Source organism: Cydia amplana, chromosome 22 (genome assembly GCF_948474715.1).
Source record: "Cydia amplana chromosome 22, ilCydAmpl1.1, whole genome shotgun sequence".
In the NCBI taxonomy this organism is placed as follows: domain Eukaryota; kingdom Metazoa; phylum Arthropoda; class Insecta; order Lepidoptera; family Tortricidae; genus Cydia; species Cydia amplana.
The window spans coordinates 9,505,967-9,530,543 of NC_086090.1; the positions used below are offsets into that span (position 1 = coordinate 9,505,967).

Sequence of the window (24,577 nt, forward strand, 5' to 3'; positions counted from 1 at the left end):
ACAAATGCTTACCTTGTTTCAGAATGAAAGCTCAGTGTGCAAAACAGCTGATGGGTTCTTTGCCACCTGAAAGGGTCACGGCCTGCCGAGCATTCCAAAAAGTCGGCATCGACTTTGCAGGTCCGATTGCAGTGAAGAATTCTCGAGTAAGAAGAGCTTTACAGACAAAAGGCTATATATGCGTATTTGTTTGTTTTGTGACAAAGGCTATACATCTGGAGCTCTCTTCAGACTTAACCACTGATGCTTTCCTTGCTTGTTTCAAGCGATTCATAGCGCGGAGAGGCCTTCCTACCGACGTATTTTGTGACAATGGTGGATGCTTTAAGGGGGCAAAGAACCAATTAGCTGAGCTGTACAATTTAAATGCATCACAAGTTCATCGGACTCTGGTGCAATCCTATGCGGCACAGCAACGCATTACCTTTCACTTCGTGCCAAGCTATTCACCAGTGTTTGCTGGTCTTGCCGAAGCTGCTGTTAAAAGCACTAAGTACCACTTGAAGCGCATATTGCAAGCTTATGTACTAACGTATGAACAAATTCATACTATTTTATGTCAAATTGAAGGGACCTTGAATTCTAGGCCACTTTTGCCTGTAACTGCTGATGATATTAACGATCACAGCTATCTTACGCCTGGCCACTTTCTGATTGGCACTTGTATGACATCCCTACCGGAAGCGGACTTGGCCGAGTTACCTAATAATAGATTAAAGTTCTGGGAAATCTGTAACAAGGTTAAGGGCCACTTTTGGAAGGTATGGCATAAGTATTATATAAATGTATTACAATGTCGTCCCAAGTGGCGCGATAGCCAACCAAATGTTAAAGTTGGTTCGTTAGTTATTATGAGAGAGCCTAACTCTCCCCCCATGACATGGCCCATGGCCAGAATTGTTAAAGTATATCCTGGTGATGATGATAAGGTGCGCGTTGTAGACCTCGTGGCACCTAATAAAAAGGTGTACAAACGTTCCTTAAGCGGTTTCGCTGTGTTACCTATCGAATAATTTGCTTGTGTATAGAAATCTGTTATGCATTGTGTTTATTACAACTATATGTTTGGACCATAAATATGCCTAAAAAATGTTAAGTTTATAGTTGATAAAAAGGCTATTATTATTTACCTATTTGATTATAACTGTAAGTTTGTTAGTTTAACTACTATATTGTTAATACCACTCAGAAGTTAAAGAGTGATTACCTAGTTTACTCCATTGTGTTCATCAACATATGCGTTGTATTTCTTGTTATTTAGCTAATATTCCTTAAGATGATCTCAATAGTATTGATCGTCTCTTGTTTTTTCTGTAGGATTTGAATAACAAAAATGTTTAATAAGATGTAACATTTATAATCTTTTAAGGCGAAGGTTTCGGCCCCGCCCCAGCATGTTGGCAAGTCCAACAAAACTTCTTACTTTCGTTACCATAGAAACCGTAGTAACATTGCCTTCACATTTTTACACCTATACGAATAGTACGTGTTAATTTTCTACTTTTATATAAAATATATTTGTGGCTACAAGACGGAGTTTCTGTTCTTCTACCTCTACGAACCAGCTACAACCACCGCACCGCTGAACAAAAACTAATAAAAATATATGATGTACATTACCATGCAAACTTCCACCGAAAATTGGTTTGAACGAAATCTAGTAAGTAGTTTTTTTTTAATACGTCATAAATCCCCTAAATACGGAACCCTTAATGTGCGAGTCCGACTCGCAATTGGCCGCTTTTTTATATTTCAATCCGATTTAATAAATAGAGATTGTGTTTAAAAATAACTGCTACAGCTGGTTAAGCAAATCTTGTCAGTAAAAAAAGGCGCGAAATTCAAATTTTCTATGTGATGATATCCTTTCGCGCCTTCATTTTTGAAATTTGCCGCCTTTTTCTACTGACAAGATCTGCTTGACCAAGTATATCTATGTTTTTCTAATAATTGGGTATCTGGTGTTTTATTTCGTGCACAGTGAGAAATAATTTAGGTATTTTAAGTAGGGGAAAGTACCTACACAATTTGAGTCACTCTTCATTGGAGGGATGCGGTTCAAGAACTGATTGGATGGATGAGGTGGAAGAGATGAAGCTGAAGAAGCTGGTACTCCGCACACATATGAGAAAAGTATTCCATAGCCGTACTTATTAAGTTATTAGTACTAATACCTACCTACGGCTGTAAAACATTTTCAACTGCTTCGCCTTAAATCTTCGTCGCCAGTCACATTACTAGCCAGTATTCATATTAACTCTACTGGATTAAATCCGACCCCGATATGTTATTTCACAAAAGGTCACAACCGACACGTTCTGTCTAAACACATATGCCATTACACAGTAAGAATGAAGTCTAGACTTAGTTTTATGAATCTTTTATCAAGATCTGATTTTAGAATTGAGTTATTTAATTTGTCACATTAGGTATACATTTAGTACCTACATTACGGACGCAACTTTATAGATAGACAGAAAACTAAATAAAGAATTCCTTTTTAATAGGCAACAAAGAGTTAATGATTGTAAGTCTAAGAAAAAACTACACAAGTGCGAGTCAGACTCACCCACCGAGGGTTCCGTACTTTTTAGTATTTTTTGTTAAAGCGGCAACAGAAATACATCATCTGTGAAAATTTCAACTGTCTAGCTATCACGGTTCATGCATGAGATACAGCTTGGTGACAGTGGTGACAGACAGACGACTTGCGACGGCGGCACCGATAACCATAGGTTGGAGCGAGACACCGCGATCGGACCTTTCGTTCCCACCTATGATTGTCGTTGCCGCCATTGCCGGTCGCGTAATGTCGTGGCCGAGCCGTAAGCGTTCATGATACAAGCTCAATAAAGTTAAAATAAAAGGTTTTTGTGTAGATACCGTAATTTTATTTTCTTTAATTGTTTTCATAATTGCACGTAGGCAGCCATATTTGCGACGCCACATCTGTTGAAGCCCCTTCGTATCCTAAAAATAAAAAACAATAAAGGTGGTATTTTTTACTTAAACCTTTTCGTTGTTATTGTTGCTACTGAATGGGGTTGGCAACTGTCAAAGGTTTGCATAGATGGCGCCATCATAGCTTGCCCCTTTTTCTATGAGATTTGGCTTAAATGGTATTTAAAAAACAAAAATTCTAGGGATTGACAGGGCGAGATATGATGGCGCCATCTGCTAAATACTTCCCATTGATGGCGAGTGCCCATACGATTACAAATCAATTTTTGTATGTAGGTATTTTGGGTCATACACGTTAAGAATGATAAAAAAAGAAACGTTACCTCATATACCCATCCTCCCCCCAATTCTTCCCCCACCAGTTGAGCAGTATCCAGTACTCCTGGGTGTACCCAACGAGTAGCATGGCATGGTTCAGTTGCCACGGCGTACAGAATAGGTCGTCGTAAACGCCGCCCCTGAAATACACCACATTTTAATTATAGCCGGCCAAAAAAGGAGCGAAATTCAAATTTTCTATGGTACGATAACCCCTCGCGCCTACCTTTTTTAGGGTTCCGTACCCAAAGGGTAAAAAACGGGACCCTATTACTAAGACTTCGCTGTCCGTCCTTCCGTCTGTCCGTCTGTCACCAGGCTGTATCTCATGAACCGCGATAGCTAGACAGTTGAAATTTTCACAAATGATGTATCTCTGTTGCCTCTATAACACAAATACTAAAAATAAAATAAAATAAATAATTAAGGGGGTCTCCCATACAACAAACACGATTTTTTTGCTCTATTTTTTGTTGCCCTTTTGTTAACCCTCCGTGCGCGAGTCCGACTCGCATTTGGCCGGTTTTTTTTTTAATATGCCGCATGTATGCCGCTCTTTTCTGCTGTCGGAAATGGCTTGACAGAGCCTTGATCTACTCTGCCCGCATTTTAAATGAAAATTGAATGCAAAAATGAACTATATCTTAATCTGTTCTAGTTCCATTTTCATGATCATTGGTTTTTACACGACTGCCCCAAAAAAGGAGTGTATTGTTTTCAGGGTTCATGTTTGTATGTGGGTATGTAAGTTTCTTTGTTACACCATAACTTCTGAATACCTTAACCGATTAAGATGTATGATATATCATTAGAATTGTTATATCGTCCCGAGTAACATAGGCTATGTGACGTCATTATAAAAACAATATGGCGGACTTAATACGCCATATTACGCAACATTTAGAATAAAATATCTTGCAAACCCATCGAGTAGGGCATCAAAATGAAGCGCTTTGAAAGACGATCAAAAATATATATACAATATGAGGGTTTAAGTCTAATTTTGATAAAGTAAGAATTTACAAAATATGTTAAGAAAACCTAACCTCATAAAACCATATATTATCCTATTGTTGGAATATTAACAGGAAGTGGTTTGACCGCTCATTATAAAAAAAAATTATACATAGGTATTATATTAATCATATTTTACATGTTTTCAAACCAAGCCAATATGTTCTTAATTGCGCTAAGGGAATAGAAAAGTCTAAATAAGTTCTTTGTAGAGACGCTAAGATTGTAGAGTACGTCTTCAGATATGATTCTGCATCGACTTTGACGGAACAAAGTGTGAAAGTGTCAGACCGAAGGCCGAGCTCCACATAGGGATGACGGCCCAAGTATTCAAATTGCAAAGGTCGAAAGCCAAGCTCCGCGTAGGGTTGAAGGCCTAGAGCATAAGACAGGTTCGGTGCGCGCTTCCAAATTCCCCAAGAATATTAATTACCTACGAAGGCCGACCTCCGCGTAGGGGGCAAATACCGGGAGCTTAAGAGCGATGGGCTCTTCCTATAACTTCCCCGAGTACTTTAATAACGAAGGCCGAAGGCCGAACTCCGCATAGGGTCGACGGTCCGAAGCGTAAGGCAGGTGCGTGCTTCCTGTAACTTCCCCAAGTATCTTAAATGCGAAGGCCGAAGGCCGAGCTCCGCGTAGGGCCAAAGGCCTGGAGCGTAAGAAAGGTGCACGCTTTTTGCAGTTTCCCCAAGAATCATAATTGCGAAGGCCGAAGGCCGAGCTTCGCGTAGGGCCGAAGGCCCGGAGCGTAAGAAGGTGCACGCTTTCTGCAGCTCGAAGTATCTTAATTGCGAAGGCCGGAGGCCGAGCTTCGCGTAGGGCCGAAGGCCCGGAGCGTAAGAAAGGTGAACGTTTTCTGCAGCTTCTCCAAGTATCTTATTTGCGAAGGCCGAAGGCCGAGCTTCGCGTAGGGCCGAAGGCCCGGGACGTAAAAAGGTGCATGCTTTCTGCAGCTCGAAGTATCTTAATTGCGAAGGCCGGAGGCCGAGCTTCGCGTAGGGCCGAAGGCCCGGAGCGTAAGAAAGGTGCACGTTTTCTGCAGCTTCTCCAAGTATCTTATTTGCGAAGGCCGAAGGCCGAGCTTCGCGTAGGGCCGAAGGCCCGGGACGTAAAAAGGTGCATGCTAAAGATGCATGGTAAAGATTCTTGGGGAAACTGCAGACAGTTTCCCCAATAATCTTAATTGCGAAGGCCGAAGGCCGAGCTTCGCGTGGGCTGAAGGCCCGGAGAATAAGAAAGGTGCACGCTTTCTGCAGCTTTTTCAAGTTTCTTAATTGCGAAGGCCGAAGGCTGACCTTCGCGTAGGGCCGAAGGCCCAGAGCGTAAGAAAGGTGAACGCTTTAAGCAGCTTCCCCAAGTATCTTATTTGCGAAGGCCGAAGGCCGAGCTTCGCGTAGGGCCGAAGGCCCGGGACGTAAAAAAGGTACATGCTATCTGCAGCTCCCCCAAGCTTCTTAATTGCGAAAGCCGAAGGCCGAGCTTCATGTAGGGCCGAAGGCCCGGAGCGTAAGAAAGGTGCACGCTTTCTGCAGTTTCCCCAAGTTTTTTAAATGCAAAGACCGAAGGCCGAGCTTCGCGTAGGGCCGAAGGCCCGGAGCGTAAGAAAGGTGACCGCTTTCTGCAGCTTCCCCAAGTATCTTTAATTGCGAAAGCCGAAGGCCGAGCTTCGTGTAGGGCCGAAGGTCCGGAGCGTAGGACAGGTGCACGCTTTCTGCAGTTTCCTCAAGTTTCTTAATTGTAAATACCGAAGGCCGAGCTTCGCGTAGGGCCGAAGGCCCGGAGCGTAAGAGAGGTGCATGCTTTCTGCAGCTTCCCCAAGTATCTTAATTGCGAATGCCGAAAGCCGAGCTTCGCGTAGGGCGTAAGCGTAAGAAAGGTGCACGCTTTCTGTAGCTTCCTCAAGTATCTTAATTGCGAAGGCCGAAAGCCAACTAATAGGAAATAATTATGTAGTTGCAGAGATATTAAGCCCTAGCACTTTTCAATACGTCTGGTTTTTGGGTCCAACCTATTTTGGTTTTTAAGCTCGTTTTAGGCTAACATTATCAAAGATAAATATTGGGGGACATCTTACACAGATCAACCTAGCCCCAAACTAAGCAAAGCTTGTACTATGGGTACTAGGCGACGATATACATACTTATATAGATAAATACATACTTATATATATAGAAAACATCCATGACTCCGGAACAAATATTAGTGTTCATCACACAAATAAATGCCCTTACCGGGATTCGAACCCAGGACCATCGGCTTAGCAGGCAGGGTCACTACCCACTAGGCCAGACCGGTCGTCAAAGATCAACATGATGAAAGCTCCATGAAGCAACTTAATTGCCTTAAATCATAAAAAATATGGTTGGTTTGTATGGTCACTAAAATGTATAAAATAAAATTAATTAATTAAAAATTAAAAAACACGACTGCAGTTTAAAAGCGAACTGAAAAGCTAAAAATAATTTTTAGTTATGTTAGGTACTCAACTTAATGAATGTAAAATAGAATATACATATAAGTGTTCAGTCAGGATCGTAAACAGGAAACGGAAAAGTTTAGGCTCATTGAGGATCGTGACTGTACCTGTACATTTTATTTCGATGCAGTCGGGGACCTGTGAATGGGAAAATTTCAATATATCAAGGTCCCCGACTGCTTCGAAATAAAATATACAGGTACAGTCACGATCCTTAATGCGCCTAAACTTTTCCGTTTGCTGTTTACGACCCTGACTGAACACTTATATGTATATTCTATTTTACATTCATTAAGTTGAGTACCTAACATAACTAAAAATTATTTTTAGCTTTTCAGTTCGCTTTTAAACTGCAGTCGTGTTTTTTAATTTTTAATTGAGATAAGTACCCATTAAAACATTAAACTTTAACGGGTATATAGCTGCAATTTCTTTGTCTACCCCGAACATTTTTACAAACTAATTTCGGGTAGTTCAGTGTTGTTTTATTTATACCTCCGTTGACATTTGCTGGGACGTCAGTCTTTCCAACTGGCTGGTGCAACTCAGCTGAAACGTCGGAATTTAAGGTAAAAACAATTAAATTATATCGCGGTAGACCCGTTTCGTTTGTATGATTAAATATAAGTACCCACAATCTTTAAGATTAGGTACCAGTCGTTCATACTTATAAAGCTGGAAGGTAAACGGCGCCGCGTTGACAGCAACTGCTAGCGGTCCTATCGCCGCTAAAGCTAGCTCCATAGCATCTTCGTCGCCGGCCGGTAAGAGGGCCCAGCGCCGCGGCCTGGCCCGCACGAGCAGTCTGCTGTAGCGGCAGCGCCCTCTCTGGAATAAAATAGACATTAGAGACATTATCTTCCCACCCAGTGCTCCCTCTTTGCTGCTCGGCTCCCTGATACTGCGAACTCATCGCAGCCATAATGTATTTATAGAGTTTTAATGTTTATATGTTTATATTAAGCTAGTTTTACTCATTTTCATTCATTAATTAGGTATATTAATTATATACTGGGCAAAGACGGGCGATCCATCGATCGTTCTATTAGCGCGTTTTCGCGTCGTGATTGCCACTACATATTACAATGAAAGGCCAACCTGCATTAACTTTGATCGGAAAACGTCAGGTACCATCCCTTGTTAAGCTAAACTCCTTGTTAAGTTATTTTAATTATAATGTATTTAATAATTGTTTTAATTGTGCACAATAAAGAATAATATCTGGGTGACCGAGCTTCGCTCGGAAAACATATAAAAACTCGAAAATGCGCGTTTTCCCAGAGATAAGACCTAGCTAGATCGATTTTTCGCCCCCGAAAACCCCCATATAGCAAATTTCATCGAAATCCGCCGTTTCCGAGATCCCCGAATATATATATATATATATATATATATATATATATATATATATATATAAATATATATATATATATATATAAGTATATATATATATATAAATAAATAAATAAATAAACAAGAATTGCTCGTTTAAAGGTATTAGATTAGATAGATAGATTACCACTACTACTACTACTACTAAACTCCATAGAACAATTACTTAGAAACCCCGATATCAGGAAAATAAATTTGACTTCTCCTTATATAACCGGGCTGCTGTGAGCGCGTCCATTCCAGAATATTTTCAAAGGAACAACTTTTGACCTCAAAGTGGTTTTCCGTAACGGCTGTGTCTGATGATGCGCCGCATTCCCAAAATTAGGGAACCTCCATGTAAACTATACCGTAGCTTACCAAGAACTCCCCCGAGCCTATAATTTTTGTAGAAAATTCCAATTGCGCTCACTGTCTCTGGTGTAGGCTTATTTAGACGGTGCGAGAACTCCCATGCGAGTTTCATTACATTGCGTCATTTGATCGGTCGGCTGAATTGATGTCACTTCAATGGTCCACACTAACCAAAATCGTATACAAGTTCGCGCGCCGTCTAAATGAGCCCTTAGAAGAAATCGCTCGTTAGTATGAAGATGTTTCTCATAACACTGATTTAAACTTTCACGATTTTTACACATTATTAAATTATACAACGGGACTTAATCGCGTATCTAAGTTTTAAGATTTACCTCCGACGTTTCGAGGACGGCGTTGTCCCCGTGGTCTCGGAGAAGACTGGCTTAACTCGCGCGGTTAGACGATGCTGATGTCAACTTAAGCCAGTCTTCTCCGAGACCACGGGGACAACGCCGTCCTCGAAACGTCGGAGGTAAATCTTAAAACTTAGATACGCGATTAAGTCCCGTTGTATAATTTAATAATGTTTCTCATACCTAATAGGAAATGCGGTTCGATGCTGACAAATGTGATTTGAACCTAGATATAGGTAGATGAGTTCAAGCGTTCAAGCTTTTGCCATTGGGGAGGGTTATGCAGGATGTGAGGTCACAAACCTTTCCCTTATAAGGGTAGAACTTCTCCGTGATGAGGCCTTCCCTGGCGATGTATCGCATGGCCGCATTCAGGGAGCCCCCGTCGCAACCCTCGTTGCCGTCAGGGTAGCTGCAGTCGATTATTTGTTGGGGGCTGAAATAAAAACTTGACCGTTGTACGTTTTTGTAGGGTTAAGGTCTACAAAGGGTTTTTCAAATTGTACGTATTCACTTGAACTTGAAGTCAGTACCATCTTTACCATAAGGGCACACGGGGCCTTCTCAGGCGCCCCCAAGGATAGACAGTAACAGTACTCATAATAAGTAGAAGATCATAGTAGAAAAATGTTAGTTCAATTAGCTTTCTTTATATTCCAAAAGGGCCCCAAATTCTTGTGCCCAGGGGCCGAAGCATAGTTTAAGACGGCCCTGCTTGAAGTAGGTATATGTATATTATAATGAAGTATTGAATGGAACTGGCAAGAGACCGAGGACTTGAAACCCAAACGACCAATCACAACTGACTTCAATTCCATGCGCTACCAACCAACCAATCACGGCTCACCTCAGCTCACTCCAGTCACCATGCCGCTTGTAAAGTTGCGCTTGCAGCGCATGCGCGACCGCGAATGCGTAGCACGCGCCGCACGCGTGCTGCTGCTCTCGCGCAGGCTTGAAGCCATGCGCGCGCCAGTCTACCTGACAATCAAACAAAAATAACTGTGTTCAGATTCAGACTCCTGAAGATTATCTCTGCCTGCGAGTGTAATTCGCGTGCGATTTGATGTCGTTAGGATTTGATACGCGTCAACTGCACCGCGGTTTTTTAACAACCGCTGTAGCCGCATTCTTCTGGAAAGCTTCAGTGGGTAGCTCAGTTAAAAAATAAATAAAGATCATAAACTCGAATCTTTCCATATTTTTTCTTTTAATTGAAAATTTTGATTTTCATTTACAGACGTATGTAACGGCACCAGTCATGGGACATTTAAGAGGAAATTTGGAGTATTTGTGATATTTCCCTGATACATGTAAAAGTTCTACCGCTTAGCTTGTTAAAAGATGAATATCCTATCCTTCTTTCATGTTTCAGGCGTGTTGTATCAAAGATACTGCAGTTAGTTTCCACATAATTAATAAATTAAAAGTATGTTTTTTTTCTCCAGTCATGGACACCAAAGCTACAGTAATGGAACCCCGGTAATGGACGTGGATCCAGTAATGGGCCCCCTATAATGGGCATACCCTATCAGTATAAGATATTGGAATAGAGAATAAGTTTTTGGCAAAAAACTAGTTATTAGTCATTTTTGTCACCCGATTGCATTGTCATCCGATTTGCATACGTATCCAAAATTTCAACTCAATCGGAAATCCGAAAGTGGCTCAAATGCCATTTCCAAGATTTGAACCACACTAACTAATACAGGGTGGATTTTCTTTTTGGGTCAGTGAGGGCAGCTACCAGATCCTGTGCTGCTACGAGAAAACGGTCTTAGAAGACCTTCCCTCGATTTCAAATTAATGAAGATTGGCTTTTACAGATTTTGGAAAAAACATACAGGGTGCGAGGAAAAGGTAATTTTTGACAAACTTTTTTTTTGATGCCAATCGATCCCATTCCTATTGAGGATCAAAAAAAATTCCGGCTAGAAAAGCCACAAATCGAGGAAAACATTTCCCATACAATTTGTATGAAAATGAAAACTTATATTTTTCACATGCCTTTTTTGTATGCCAATCGATTCCATTCCTATCCAGTATCAATAGTTTTTTTTGGGTCAAAATTAAATTTCACATTTTCTCCATAGTAAATGTACTTATGGAAAAAGTTTTTATTAATTTGTGGCTTTTTAGTACATTATCGTAAGTTGACCCCAAAGAAACTATTGATAAGAATGGAATCAATTGTCATAGAAAAATAGCATGTGAAAAATAAATGTTTTGATTTTCATACAAATTGTATGGGAAAAGTTTTCCTCGATCTGTGGCTTTTCTAGCCGGATTTTTTTTTTAGTTCCATACAAGCTTTTGATCCTCAATAGGAATGGGATCGATTGGCATCAAAAAAAAGAATGTCAAAAATTACCTTTTTCTCGCACCCTGTATGTTTTTTCCAAAATCTTTAAAAGCCAATCTTTATTAATTTGAAATCGAGGGAAGGTTTTCTAAGACCGTTTTCTCGTCGCAGCACGGGATCTGGTAGCTGCCCTCACTGACCCAAAAAGAAAATCCACCCTGTATACAAACTAACAGGGCAAGTTAAATAAAATTTTGTAAAAACGATATTAATTTATCCGAAGTCCGAGAAGACCTCCTGACATAGTTCGTACGAGTAACTACATTATACTTCTGTATTGTTTAAACATGAAATTACGCCATGGCAAGCATCATTATGTAAATTATCCCATCATAGGAGGTATGCAGTTTTACAGCTCCTATAATGGGATTGGGCAAAATACCACTATTTTTTATACATCTCTAGAGTCACAACATAATGTGTTGTATACCTTATCTCATGGTAAATGCAATTAACGAAACACACTCTAGTTTACACCAAGTAATAATTAATTACAATTTAATATATGAACTCACCTCTCTTAGCGAAGTTGTTAAGAATTCTTACTGGTTATTTTTTCCAGTGACACGACAACTTTTGGGTTGGCGCCAATTTCTTAAAAAGTAACCGAAATTAATAAAAAGTCAAACTTAAACAGCTCTATGACTCTTATTTATGGTAAAATATTGCCAGTGTTTATAAACTACTTTTACATACTTATTTTAGAGGATTTGTGGTTTTATGTCCCATTACCGGTTCCACGTCCATTATAGGGTCCATTACTATAGTATAGTAACTATCTGCTTGTTAATGAATGCTTTATTGCAGACGTCGGCAACCTGCGGCCCGTGCATGAACCTGTCACTTGCGGCCCGCGAGCCTCCCTGGCTATTTTGTATGTAATATTGACATATGACAATGTCTGATAAAGTCATAAATAAGTATTAACAAAGTGCGGCCCGCGTCAACTTCGCTAACTACCTTCTATACTATACTATTCGGTACTATGTGGCTCTTGGCTGCTAAAAGGTTGCCGACCGCTTCTTTATTGCCTGTTTAGCAGTGAACATACCTGACTGGGCGCTCTCTTGTGGACATGTTTATGGAAATCTCGTCTGAGAGGGTCGTGCGCAGGATCGAAGAGGTGCGGAGTCTTTTTCAGTTTCAGGATCTTTGTGGCGTATTCTACAGGAGCCTGGAATTACAATAGATATCATCATCACCAGGCCCCGCCGTAGACAACATGCCAATCGCTAACGCTCCGTAGCCAACGTACTTAAGACGAAACAGGAGCTGAGATTTAAATATTTTAGGTAAATATACTCGTCTCGCTAACGAATGCGGCTCCTAAAACTAGTGCGATAAGGACAAGGCGAAAAATCCTGCGTAAAAATCTCAAAAATCGAGGTTTCGTACTCGACTGTTTCCTCCTCCAAAACTTAACCAATCGTAACCAAATTTGGAAATCTAAATGATTACGAAATTATCTGTGTCGGACCGTTTTGCTTTTTTGGCTAATTGATATCAGTTTTGAATACCACGCCTCTCATTGCGGCATTTTTGAAGGGCTCTAGCGCCTTAAAAAACAAAAATATCATAAAAAGCAAAACGGTACGACACAGATATTTACAATATTAATCTGTGTTGAAAAAATCATTGCTCTAGCTTCAAAACCCATGGAGGAAACAGTCGAGTACGTTTGTATGGAGAAATGACCACTCCTTTTGCCTCTTAAGGCAACTGTCACTGTCACACTGATATGGAAGAGTGATAGAGAGACACAAAGCGATTCGATGGATTGGCCAGGCCCACTGCTGGCCACGGGCCTTATCTTATACAAGGTTTATAGGGTTCCGTGCTAAAAAGGTACAAAAGGAACCCTTATGGTGCGACTCTGTCCGTCCGTCTGTCTGTCTGTCACACTGCTATTTTAAAGTGAGGTTAGAGACGTACGCGTACTTTGTTTTGATCGGGGCCCAACGAACAGTGATGATCATTCTCCTTCATCACCTTATAGGATTGCTGGGGAGTAGGTTCTGCGGTATCTAATACCGCAAAAAAACATTAACTTCAAACAAACAAAAAAACTGAATCCAATCGCGAATAACTATAAAAAATACCCCGACGAATTTTGAGAACCGTCCTCTTCCATCAGTTTTCGAAAGGATTTCAGAGAATATAATGGCATTCTCTGGTCTGGTGGTATTATGGGTCTTATACTAGGGTCATTATTGTCTGTGTGAGGGTAGGTTAGGTTAGGTTAGGTTAGGTTAGGTTAGGTTAGGTTAGTATCGGTATATAGGTAGGTATCGGTACTTACAAAATCTCCAAAATGGTTTAAATGCAATGAATAACTATGTTTTCCAGAGATATATCCTTGATTATGCGAAACAACTCTTCGTAAATTCTGCCGCCATTTCTGTAGTGCCGCCGTCTCGTGATGGGGGGACTCAAACTCCTTATTGTATATTGCCTGTAAAATACCTAATATGATAATGACGAGTAAAAGGTAAACTTAACACATTCATTGCCACCCAGACAAATAAGACATCCGCGCCAGGCCACAAGAATTTCGTCATATAAAGCTACGTACCACGATCCCGACTATCGGGTCGTCCGGCCTAAAATAAAATACCCGATAGTCGGGTTTTCGGCACTGAATGTGTTAAAGGTGACATTCGGATCGCGACTGCAGTAGCGTTGCAGCATTGCAGCCTGTCGGACAGTTAAAATAAAAGAATTTCAAATGTTTTACCTTATATTCATGCCAATGCGACTCGGGAACATTATGGCTGGTCAAAAGACCATCCACAATATGCTCACGAACATAACTAGAACCGTAATCTCCATCTCCACAACCACTCACATTAACAGTCTTCAAAAATTCACCATAACTGTCCGTCCTATGTAGAAAACTCAAGGCATTATTTAAAAATTCATCCGTATTACTATCCACACATTTCTTGTGCCTATTCTTGAGTATGAATTTTATTTTGTACACTGTTTCGTTTAAATGTAATTCTGATTGGATTAAAGATAGATGAACGACGATTATAAGTAAACTGTACATATTTATTTTGAATCTAAGTACAAGTTGAACAGGAATTTATATTTAAAATAAACTTAGTTGTCTCAATGAGTATGCAAGATACGACGTATTACTTAAACTGAATTTGTACAACGAGTGTAATTTGATAATGCTTGAGCAGCATAAGGTTTTCACGTGTCGGGTCTAACTTACCGTTTACGTAGAGTTTTAAATTGGTATGTTTATTAATCACGATGGTGGCTACCAAGCGCACTAACGAATCTCTAAAAATTTACGAGAATTCGGTGTAAGTTTGATGTGACAAGTTGCGGAAGGTTTTAAAAAAGTTGGAAAATATCTCGCGTATTTCGTAATTACAGAAACTTTCGTTTATATATCCGGCTTGACAGACTATAATACATATTTTCTATTGTAACGCACATGGGGCCTCACGAGGCAATACTTCCAACGCTTCCGCAATAAGAAACACACTTTATCCTCGTAAGGCCCACTATACAAAGTTTCCCTATTTTTAATTTGAACCTTGTTGTAAGTACATTAGGGTGAATTTCGTTTGATTTAGAAAACAAAAGTAACATTATTTAGTTATCGAAAGTTTCAAATTAGATTGAAACAGACTGTACATTGTAATGCACAGTGGGCCTTACGAGGTTAAACTACATATAGTTTGCCAAAGGATCATTCACTCAATCAATTTGAGTACCTTACACCCTGAAATCATCATAATTTCAGTCAGCCAACGTACTGGATTCTGATGGCAATAGGGTCAGGTGGGGTTAATATAAGTCAAAGTTTTTAACACTCAACAATTAACTTATTTATTACTATTTTATTCCTATTTACACAGTTTTTTAGGGTTCCGTAAGTATTTTGTTTCTGACTAGTTTTACTGAACTGGTTTCCCATTCGACAAATTTTTATCAAATTCTTTAAATAGTTCCTTTTTCGTTACATTGCCTGTGAGCTTTGCGGTACCTCTCAATTCTACACCATTCAGTATCTCATTCAAATGCCTTGACTCGCTAACATCAGCCTCAAGATCCGGGAGCGGAGCCCCCCTGAAGTGTTCCTCGATCTGCTGCAGCGTCCGGCCGCTCGTCTCCGGCAGCAGCGCCCACGCCACCGCCAGGCACGCCGCTATGACCCCAAAATACACAGTGTACGTTCCTTCCAGACCCATGGAAGACAACAGACTAGGAAAAGCCTTCAGCACAAAAAGTACAGACAAACACTGCGTTACTAAACCAATACTTCCTGCTAGACCCCTGTTCTGCAATGGGAATACCTCACCAGCGATCACGGCCGGCAGCGGCTGCATTCCCAACGACACAGTCATCATTTGAACGTTGACCAATACACCAGGTATCCACAAAGAATCGAAGAGCAAATAACCATTGGTTCTAGCGAACACGTACACACCCATCAACAGTTGACTACCGCCATTGAGAGCTCCTATAATAAACAGCAGTTTCCTTCTTCCGACTTTGTTAATTAGATAAATAGCTGCACCACTGGCCAACAGTCTCAGGAAGTCTAAACCCACCATCCAGAAATGGGCGTTAACTTCGGGACCCATCAACAAACTTAAAACCGTTACCGCGTATACTCCCATGACTGGTCCTCCGGAACAATTCTGCATAATGAATAAGGCAGACACCAGGAAAATTGGCTTGAAGAATTCTTTTTTCTTTACAAGCGTGATAATTTGTCTTAATTTATTGTGCTGATTAGTTTCTTGCGCATCTAAATGCTTTACTGTTAGTATCAACTTGTCTAGCTCCGGTATCTCATCCTCTCCTCTCAACCATATGAAATTCTTTCTGCACTTGTCGTATTGTCCTCGGGTCGCCAGCCAACTTGGCGACTCTGGTGAATATATGGTCAAGAGAAGGCTGATGAAGGGGAAGGATAAGCAGCAGAGAGCAGTCACTTGGTAGGTTAGGAGTGACCCGGTGAAATGAACGAAGCATAAACCAAAGGTTAGTGCGAGGGTGGTGGTGGAAAGAAATCCAGCTCGGTAGAGTGGGCTGGAGCACTCGCCGATGTAGATGGAGCGGAGCGGCATGAGCATGCCAAATGAGAAGCCTTGGAGCATCCTGCCTATTAGCAGACACTGAAAAAGATTAAGCTAATTGAAAAATATGTTACTTCTTATACCTACCTATTTAAACTAATTTACCACTAGTGTAAGTCAAAGTATATGTTTAATTTAACAATGTCGAGTACTCGTTATGGAAACTTCAGGATAGGATAAGTGATATAGGTACATATAATATGTAATGGCACAGATACACTACTTCTCCATCGCCCACTAGTTTCATTTGTACAGTGTAAGGCAGCTTGTTTCAAATAGCAAATTCTTGAATCTCCTTTTAGGGAATCACTGTCAGGTTGGTAGAACAGCTCCCTGTTCTACCAATCTGACAGCTTGCCAAGAGCTTGACAGTGAGCTTAGCCAAGCTGACAATCGGACATCGACAAACGGGACGAAAAATTATCGGAATAGATTTAAGTTACGATTGATGTTGGTGTTTTCTATCAAAGATTGTCTCCATGGCTGGACCCACAGGAAACCTCCCTCTGTCTAGTGAAATCTGACCGTCCAGAAGTCACGAGAGCTGCGTTCTCGAGGGCAGACGTGGAAACATAATCTCAGGGATAGCCATCCCATCCCGGGCCTACCTCATAGCTAGTAGCCAGACTGAGTGTGAACCAGCTCAGGATCAGGATCAGGATCACACAGTAGATCGCCACTTTGCGTCCTGCGCGCGTCATTATCGATGGGACCAGGAAGTTGCCGAAGATCATGGGAATTGACCCCACAGAAGCTGAAAGTAGTAGAAACCAAAAGTCAAATGGGTATATGTAGTTGCAAAACTTATCTAGTGCCCTGCCCCCACCCCTGCATACAATCAGTATATGAAATGAATATATATAGAAGGTGTTACATCAGCCACTGAAAGTGGGTAGGGTATACGTTGTACAGGTCAGACTGACCAACTTTTACTATGGGACCAACCCCGAAATCGCGAAAAAAATATTTACACTCCCATACAAGATATCAACATCAGCCAGCCAAAATGTATGGGAGAGTCAATTTTTTTTCGCGATAACGGGGTTGGTCCCATAGTAAATGTTGCTCAGTCTGACCTGTACAACCTGTACCCTACCCAGTTTCAGTGGCTGATGAGTGGGTTCCTTGTAGAGTCTGTGCGGAAAGAGTATGGGGCCAAATACAATCCACGACTCTTCTTTTTCCGCAAAGACTATACCTATATGTAAACGAGCACATGGAACTGATAATGATGACAGCCCTTATTATGAGTTGCGAACCCGATGGAGGAGGAGGCCTGTGCCCAGCAGTGGGACGTATAAAGGCTGAAATTATTATTATTATTTAACACGAAATTACACGAAGTTTTGTCTTATTTTGATAAATACTGATGCCCGCACCGAAATGAGCCCGATTTTGTCTAGGGCGGTTAAAAGTTTAATACTTATATAGAACGGTCCGGGTACAGCCCAGGACGAGGCATCCGACATCCGACACTTCGCTTTCTCAAGTTTTCTATAGAAACCATCACGTCATCTTAGTAAACGAAGTGTCGGAGGCCTCGGTCGGAACCCGAACCGTACTAACGTGAGTCATCATTGTTGCAAGTACCTAGCCAAGATGCCTGGTTCTCAGTCATTCTGATGAGCGACCCTGGGCCCTGTAGCTGTGGCAACAGGATCCCTGGGAAGCCAAAGAAGGCGCCGCAGCCGATCATGTTGATGCCGACTGCTGCAGTCACCAGGCACTTAGGAAAACGGATTGTTGTTCTAAAATGTGTTCATGGGAATATAATAGGTACCTACTGCGTGAAAATTCAATCATCAAACATTTGAACATCATCCTTCCTCGCGTTTTCCTGGCATTTTTGCCACGGCTCATGGGAGCCTGATGGGGTCCGCTTGGCAACTAATCGCAGTAATTGGCGTTAGGGTTACCAGATACAAATTTAGAATTTCCTGATCTAGCCGTTAGCGATGGCCATCCGATTGAGCCGAGCCGCGCGCGTCATTTAAGTAAATAAAAAGGTACTTTATAATTAAGTCTATCAATTCAAAAAATTCCTGACATTTTCGTGTTCCGTCCCCATTCCTGACAAAACGCCAAAATTCCTGACATGTCAGGAAAATTCCTGTCATCTGGTAACCCTAATTGGCGTGGGCACTAGTTTTTACGAAAGCGACTGCCATAGGGTAAACTAGGGCCGTATTGGGATTAGTCCGGTTTCCTCACGATGTTTTACTTCACCGAAAGCGAGTGGTAAATATCAAATTATATTTCGTACTCGCATAAGTTCCGCTCATTGGTACGAGCCGGGGCTCGAACCCGCGACCTCCGGATTGCAAGTCGCACGCTCTTAATACCGCTAGCGCTTTTTTAAACATCGGAGTAAAATAATATAAGCATGTCGTTGTTAAATGAGAGCGTATTTAACATGTTTCAATGGAAGCGGCTATTTATTTAGCGGCGTGTTCGTGAGACTAAGCTTTCTATCTGTCCAGACAAGCCGAAGCACTGATATTATTTATCAAATTAGTAATAAAACTTACTTGTTTCATAAATGGAGTAGACCTACTTTTTCTGTCCGTCATGTTGATTTTCAAATTTTTCCCAGTCTGCACTCGTAATTCTTCAAATACACTTATTATTTTAATATCATAAATTATAATGAGTAATGACACCTCACTCAGTTAGGTACCTATACATACTTTAACTATAAACTTTTTATACAATTTAACTTATTTTATACACGCTTCTGTGAAAAAGGGTGCAAGTTTCGCGCAGCTTAGGTGTAAAAGAGCATAGGTGTTACGTGGAGCTTACGCCCTTTTACAACTGCGTTGCCCGAGACTTGTACCTTGTACCCTTATTCACTAGGGCCACAGGATTAAGTGTCATCCAAAGTTGAAACTAACAAATTCACATTACTTATTTTCATTCAGAGAATGTGATAACGTCTACTGCAGTATAAATATTGAGAGTAGATATGAAATATATTTTAGACTAGATAACAATTCTTTTTAGATAGTCACACAGCAACCTTGGCCGGAATTCTGGCTGCCAGCATATTACATAGACATGCACATTGCACAGACGTCTCACACCGCATTATGAAGCGTTTAACTTTACAAAGAGCTAACACATTCATTGCCACCCAGCCAAACAAGACATCCGTGCCAGGCCACAAAATATTCGTCATATAAAGCTGTAGTACCACGAATCCCGACTATCGGGTCGTCCGGCCGGAACGGAATGATAAAATACCCGATAGTCGGGTTTTCGGCACTGAATGTGCTACTAACACCCATAGACTAGGAATCCTCTAGACGGAGTTTAGAGCAATTATTTCATGAAACCGATGCTGCCAAAAATACTGGGGTGCGGGGGACGAGGTGAGCGAGTCGGGTGATTGGTTCGTTCAAAGACACGGACGTCACACAAAGACACTGACTCGAAAATGGAGTAAAACTACCGTATATTTGTGGCAGAGGGGGTAGCGCTATTATGCTCAGTCTGGAGGATGTCTTGTCTGCGACTGACACCATAGTTAGCAAGTTCCAAAGAATGACACTTTAGGTGCAAACTTGCTTGTAAAATGCTACGATTCGAGTAACACAACACAACTAAGTTGTATTCTACACCATAATACACTAAAACACACGCGCCAATAAAGTTTCAACCTTAGCAATCCGATTTAAGGTTCAAGTTAGATTTGACTTTCGGGAAATGTGATTTGTCTTCAAACGAATCATCAAAGCCGGATTCATTAGAAATATCTGGGAGACCGAGCTTTGCTCGAAAACACAAACTCTTATATGCGCGTTTTCCCAGAGATAAGACCTAGCTAGATCGCTTTTTCGCCCCCGAAAACCCCCATATAGCATAATTCATCGAAATCTATAGAGCCGTTTCCGAATTCCTCGAAGTATACATTAATATATATATGTCACCGTAAAATTGTAAACACTCGTCAGATTATAATCTCGCTAGTAAAATTATAAACTGACGGTAGGGAGATTATAAACTAACCTAACCTAACCTACGTTAGATTATAAACTAACGGGTTCAAAATCTTACGGTGTCATAATACAAGAATTGCTCGTTTAAAGGTATACCTTTTATCTTATAAGATATGTGTGGAGCGGTCTGGGAAAGGGTTAGGTATATAAAGGGTAACATAAAAACTTCAATAATTATTATTTGACTTTATTACGATCTACATTTTTTATAAATTTTATCCTTTTTTTAATTTATTCGTAATTTAGCCTATTTACATACAGTGATTCCAAGGTGGGGCTGGTGTGAAAATATAATGTCTTTGAATGAATGATGTTTTAATGAACTATATAATTGCAACCGAGATATTTTAAGGCTCTAAAATCAAAATAAGGCCAATGTGGGGTAAGATCGGCATATAATATAAAATTGATTGCAGAGAAGACAAGTCGTACGTAGGGCAAGAAATCTCCTATCTGTAAAAGTACGTACGTCGCTCAGACCAAAGATAATAGAAATAGAGTGTATAGAGTTACTGTCACGGCAAATTATTTAGCCACAGTTTTACTGCCATCTTTCGACAGAAGATTAAAACTGTTAGAACGCCATTTGACTGGTCCTTATTCTTTCACTGATATGTGTCGATTTGTTAAATATCAAAAATTAACGCCGAAGTGTAGTACGCAAAGTTAAAAGCGACCAAAGAGCGTGTAGACGGTCTTTCCTTATAGACGATCTTTTCCACATTGACATATCAACATCCAATTATATAGTACATTAAAACTTTTAAAAATGATGCATGTGGATTTTAAAGGCGAAAATGACAGCTGTCAAAACCTTAAATATACAATTCTTAGCCTGACCGATTTGATTTGATTCCGATAACTATGGGTATAGTCAACCAATTTGATTCCTAATTCCTATGCCAGTATATAAAAAAAAAAAAATATTATAGGACATTTTTACACCAATTGACTAAGCCTCACGGTAAGCTCAAGAAAGCTTGTGTTGTGGGTACTCAGAAAACGATATATATAATATACAAATACTTAAATACATAGAAAACAACCATGACTCAGGAACAAATATCTGTGCTTATCACACAAATAAATGCCCTTACCGGGATTCGAACCCGGGACCGCGGCTTCACAGGCAGCGCTACATAGTTCGTTATTTTAGCATTAGAAAGAAGTGTTTCGTGTTTAGCGTCTTGACGTGTTTTTTTATTAAAAAATATTGAAAAACCGCTTTAATAAATTAGTTTAGATTAGTGATTACTTATGAAAGCAAAAGAATATGATCGTACATGATTTGTAATTCTAACATATTTGCTGTGACTTATTTTTAAACGGTGATTTTTAATAAAAAAGACGTGTCAAGATCGCTTACCTTTTTTCTAAAAAAAAAAGAACTATGGAACCTTCTTTTAATTACAAGATACATGACATATATCACTCAGTAAGCACTGTAGTAGAAGATTAACAAATTGATTCACTATGACATGGCTCTATTAGTGGCCTAGGTATAAAATTGGTTGACTGTACACACAAAAGTGCGGGCAGTTGTCAATTTGAGTAAACCTGTCAGACTAAAATAACAATTTATAATTTAGACTTAACACATTTATAAGTAGAAAAGCGAATTACACAACAAATCAGATCTAATTTTATAATAGAAAAAATATAATGTCCTAGAATTCGTATAAAATGTCCATGTTTATTTATGTTATCTCAATTTAATATTTTTATATTTGTGACGTTCCACTGACAAAGGTACCTTACGGCGGTTGGCACTTACGCTATTGTTAACTACGCTCCAGTGCACCTTTTCCCGTGGAACGTCACATTCTTTAAGTATTTATAATGTATAAGAGCAACGATGCCCCATGTCGGTTGAAATATGAGGTTAGTGAATATATCATAGAAAGTTTATAATATGTGTGTAGATAAAGCAGTGTATACATATGTAACTGTACATAATTAGGCATTAAAACACGCATGTGATCCTATTAAGAAACTCACTTCGTTCGTTTCTTAAACCCACACTTTCATTATGTAGCAGTCACATAAACTACTATTTTGTTTGATCTGGTTGCACTTTAACCTGGCCTAAATGTAAAAATTAATATTATAATGAATGTTTTGCATGTCCGATATACCTATTTAATAATAGGTAATTAAAGAATAAGCTTTAATTATATTAGTTTATGAACATAATTATATAATCGTACCACAGCGAAATATCCCTACATCAAGGCCACAAGGTCCAAAACAAAAATTGCGAATAGAACATTTAAACCACACATTAATACTATTCCGGAACAACCAATAACAGAAACGCTTCATAATTAAGTATTAAAGTCAAAAATATCCTTAAAATTATAAGAAGATTGATATAGTATCTTTCAAATAGCTTGGGTACGGTGTCAGATGTCATCTCAATACATATTTTGCATAGATATATAGAATATCCTTCATTGACACACCTCAGAAAAATATACAGCATAATAAAAAACAATTGAATAATAATAGAGGCAGAAAACAGGCGACCTTATCGCTAAGAAGCAATCTCTTCCAGACAACCTTACACATCTTTTACGTTTTAAGGTAAATTGTATGAAAATGACAGCTGTCAAAGTACCCAAGCTATATGAAAAATACTATAGTGTGGTATCACATAGACAAGACAGAAGCCCACACACCCACAACACATATTGGTCCGTGCTACATACTTTATATATAAAATATACACCTAATCATTCGTCTACCACAGTATATTGCACAAATATATTATGAAATATGAATTATATTTGCGGCATTATCTATGAAAAGGGACCTTATTGTCGATGGCGCTTACGCCGCACAACGTCACGCGCCATTGTATTTATATCGGAGCATCATTAATAATGGCGTAAACGACAATAAGGTCCCTTTTCATAGATAACGTCACATTTTATTAGTATACTTACTAAATATAATTTCAATTTCTGAAGTTTTGTAAAAAATAATTATTATGTCCTGCATAAGAGTAAATACGAAAAATTAATTACGTATAATAGACAAAAAAAATCCTTTTCGATATTATTACATTTAAATTCGTGGATGGAATTTAACTCTAATATTTATTATGTTTTTTTACAGTGTCCCGGCCAGGCTTATTTTGAAATTAAGTAATTTCACTAAGAATGTAAAAAACATGTACTAGTACGTATAACGCCACCGACAACTTTGCCCACTTGTTTCTACTTTGCCCAGTCAAACTTTAATAAAATACAATTATAACATGAACGCGTGATCGTGATATGAAACACTAGCATGTGACGTCACAATCAAATCACCTACTCTTTATAGTTATATACGGGTTTAAAAATAGAAACTGTGTCTAAAAATAACTGCTGTCCACGTTTCTCCATTAATCTTCCGTTGCTTTATTTCATGCATGGTGTAAAATAATTTATTTTAAATACAGTCAAATACCCTATTTCCTATACCCAGTACCATTATTTTGGTGAATCAACTTTTTCTTGTCACTCGTTGCCACGGTTACGTTCTCCTGGGCCACTCTTTAAAACCTGATTTTTAGGCATTTAAATTCACCAAACCCGCTTTTTGTGATACTTAGAAACCCTTTCCATTGAGGGTCGTCTACCAAGCGTGTCAGAAGAAGGTGGTGTACAATGTCTTCTAACAAACTATGCTACTGTTGTCTCTTGGCTGACCGGACAGAATAACAACAAGAAATAGTTGATCCACCCATTTATTCTGTGTTTTGGCATGAAAGGAAACCTGCTATATATTTGTGCATTATACCGATCGCCGACGCCGCTGTGACCGGAGCTATACTATTGCTAATATATCATTTTGTGTATCTTGAGGATCTTGCCTAGGCGCTGCTTGGCCGTCTTCATACCCTTTTTCAGTCTTGAATCTATAAAATAAAACATAGCTATAAGAATTTCAATTAACCTTTTGGACGGCAATGACCGATATATCCGCACCGTAGGTTCAACGCCAAAGACCGATTAATCGGTCACATATCACAGAGCAACATAGACCTACGTGCATATGCATAAAGTTCAATTTCAGTTTTGACACTTCGGTGACGTGGCGTCTGAGTGACAGCTTTTGTGTTTGACACGGCGTCGAAAAGGTTAAAAATATCCATAGAATTAATATGACTAGAACAACTGTCAATCTTCAAAAGTGCGACCAAAAATGAAATGCAAGTGTGTGCGTAAATTGTCTATGTGAGATCGAAAATAGTG

General features: G+C 39.7%; 3 protein-coding genes across 3 annotated transcripts in view; all 3 read right to left on the reverse strand.

Moving 5' to 3' along the window:
* Positions 1 to 2,909: 2,909 nt before the first annotated feature.
* LOC134658515 (procathepsin L-like) lies at positions 2,910 to 16,418 on the reverse strand. The gene is made up of 8 exons (XM_063514201.1): positions 16,195 to 16,418; positions 13,536 to 13,688; positions 12,288 to 12,410; positions 9,722 to 9,855; positions 9,178 to 9,310; positions 7,440 to 7,600; positions 3,285 to 3,419; positions 2,910 to 2,970 (listed from the first exon to the last, which is right to left on the reverse strand). Exons 1-8 carry the CDS (start codon positions 16,357 to 16,359, stop codon positions 2,910 to 2,912), a joined length of 1,065 nt encoding a protein of 354 aa, XP_063370271.1. The 5' UTR covers positions 16,360 to 16,418.
* A 498-nt stretch (positions 16,419 to 16,916) lies between these two features.
* On the reverse strand, positions 16,917 to 18,908 carry LOC134658516 (uncharacterized). The gene is made up of 3 exons (XM_063514202.1): positions 18,867 to 18,908; positions 17,929 to 18,064; positions 16,917 to 17,092 (listed from the first exon to the last, which is right to left on the reverse strand). Exons 1-3 carry the CDS (start codon positions 18,906 to 18,908, stop codon positions 16,917 to 16,919), a joined length of 354 nt encoding a protein of 117 aa, XP_063370272.1.
* A 5,200-nt stretch (positions 18,909 to 24,108) lies between these two features.
* The window catches only part of LOC134658323 (lysine-specific demethylase phf2-like), a 74,333-nt gene continuing 73,864 nt past the window's right edge, over positions 24,109 to 24,577 (reverse strand). The window contains exon 25 of the mRNA XM_063513953.1: positions 24,109 to 24,240. Within this exon, the coding sequence (XP_063370023.1) occupies positions 24,161 to 24,240 (80 nt within the window). The 3' untranslated portion in view covers positions 24,109 to 24,160. The remainder of the gene's footprint in view (positions 24,241 to 24,577) is intronic.

Excerpts from the sequence above, each read along its gene's own strand:
- LOC134658515 (XM_063514201.1), bottom strand. The coding sequence starts at position 16,359 with ATGCTCCAAGGCTTCTCATTTGGCATGCTCATGCCGCTCCGCTCCATC. Across the intron at positions 13,689-16,194 it reads GGTCACTCCTAACCTACCAA|GCAATATACAATAAGGAGTT; the intron begins GTGACTGCTCTC and ends GGTATTTTACAG. Across the intron at positions 9,856-12,287 it reads ACAAGAGAGCGCCCAGTCAG|GTAGACTGGCGCGCGCATGG; the intron begins GTATGTTCACTG and ends TTTGATTGTCAG.
- LOC134658516 (XM_063514202.1), bottom strand. The coding sequence starts at position 18,908 with ATGACGGACAGAAAAAGTAGGTCTACTCCATTTATGAAACAA. Across the intron at positions 18,065-18,866 it reads CTACTCCATTTATGAAACAA|TGCCTGGTGACTGCAGCAGT; the intron begins GTAAGTTTTATT and ends CGTTTTCCTAAG. Across the intron at positions 17,093-17,928 it reads GAACCAGGCATCTTGGCTAG|CTTCTGTGGGGTCAATTCCC; the intron begins GTACTTGCAACA and ends TACTACTTTCAG.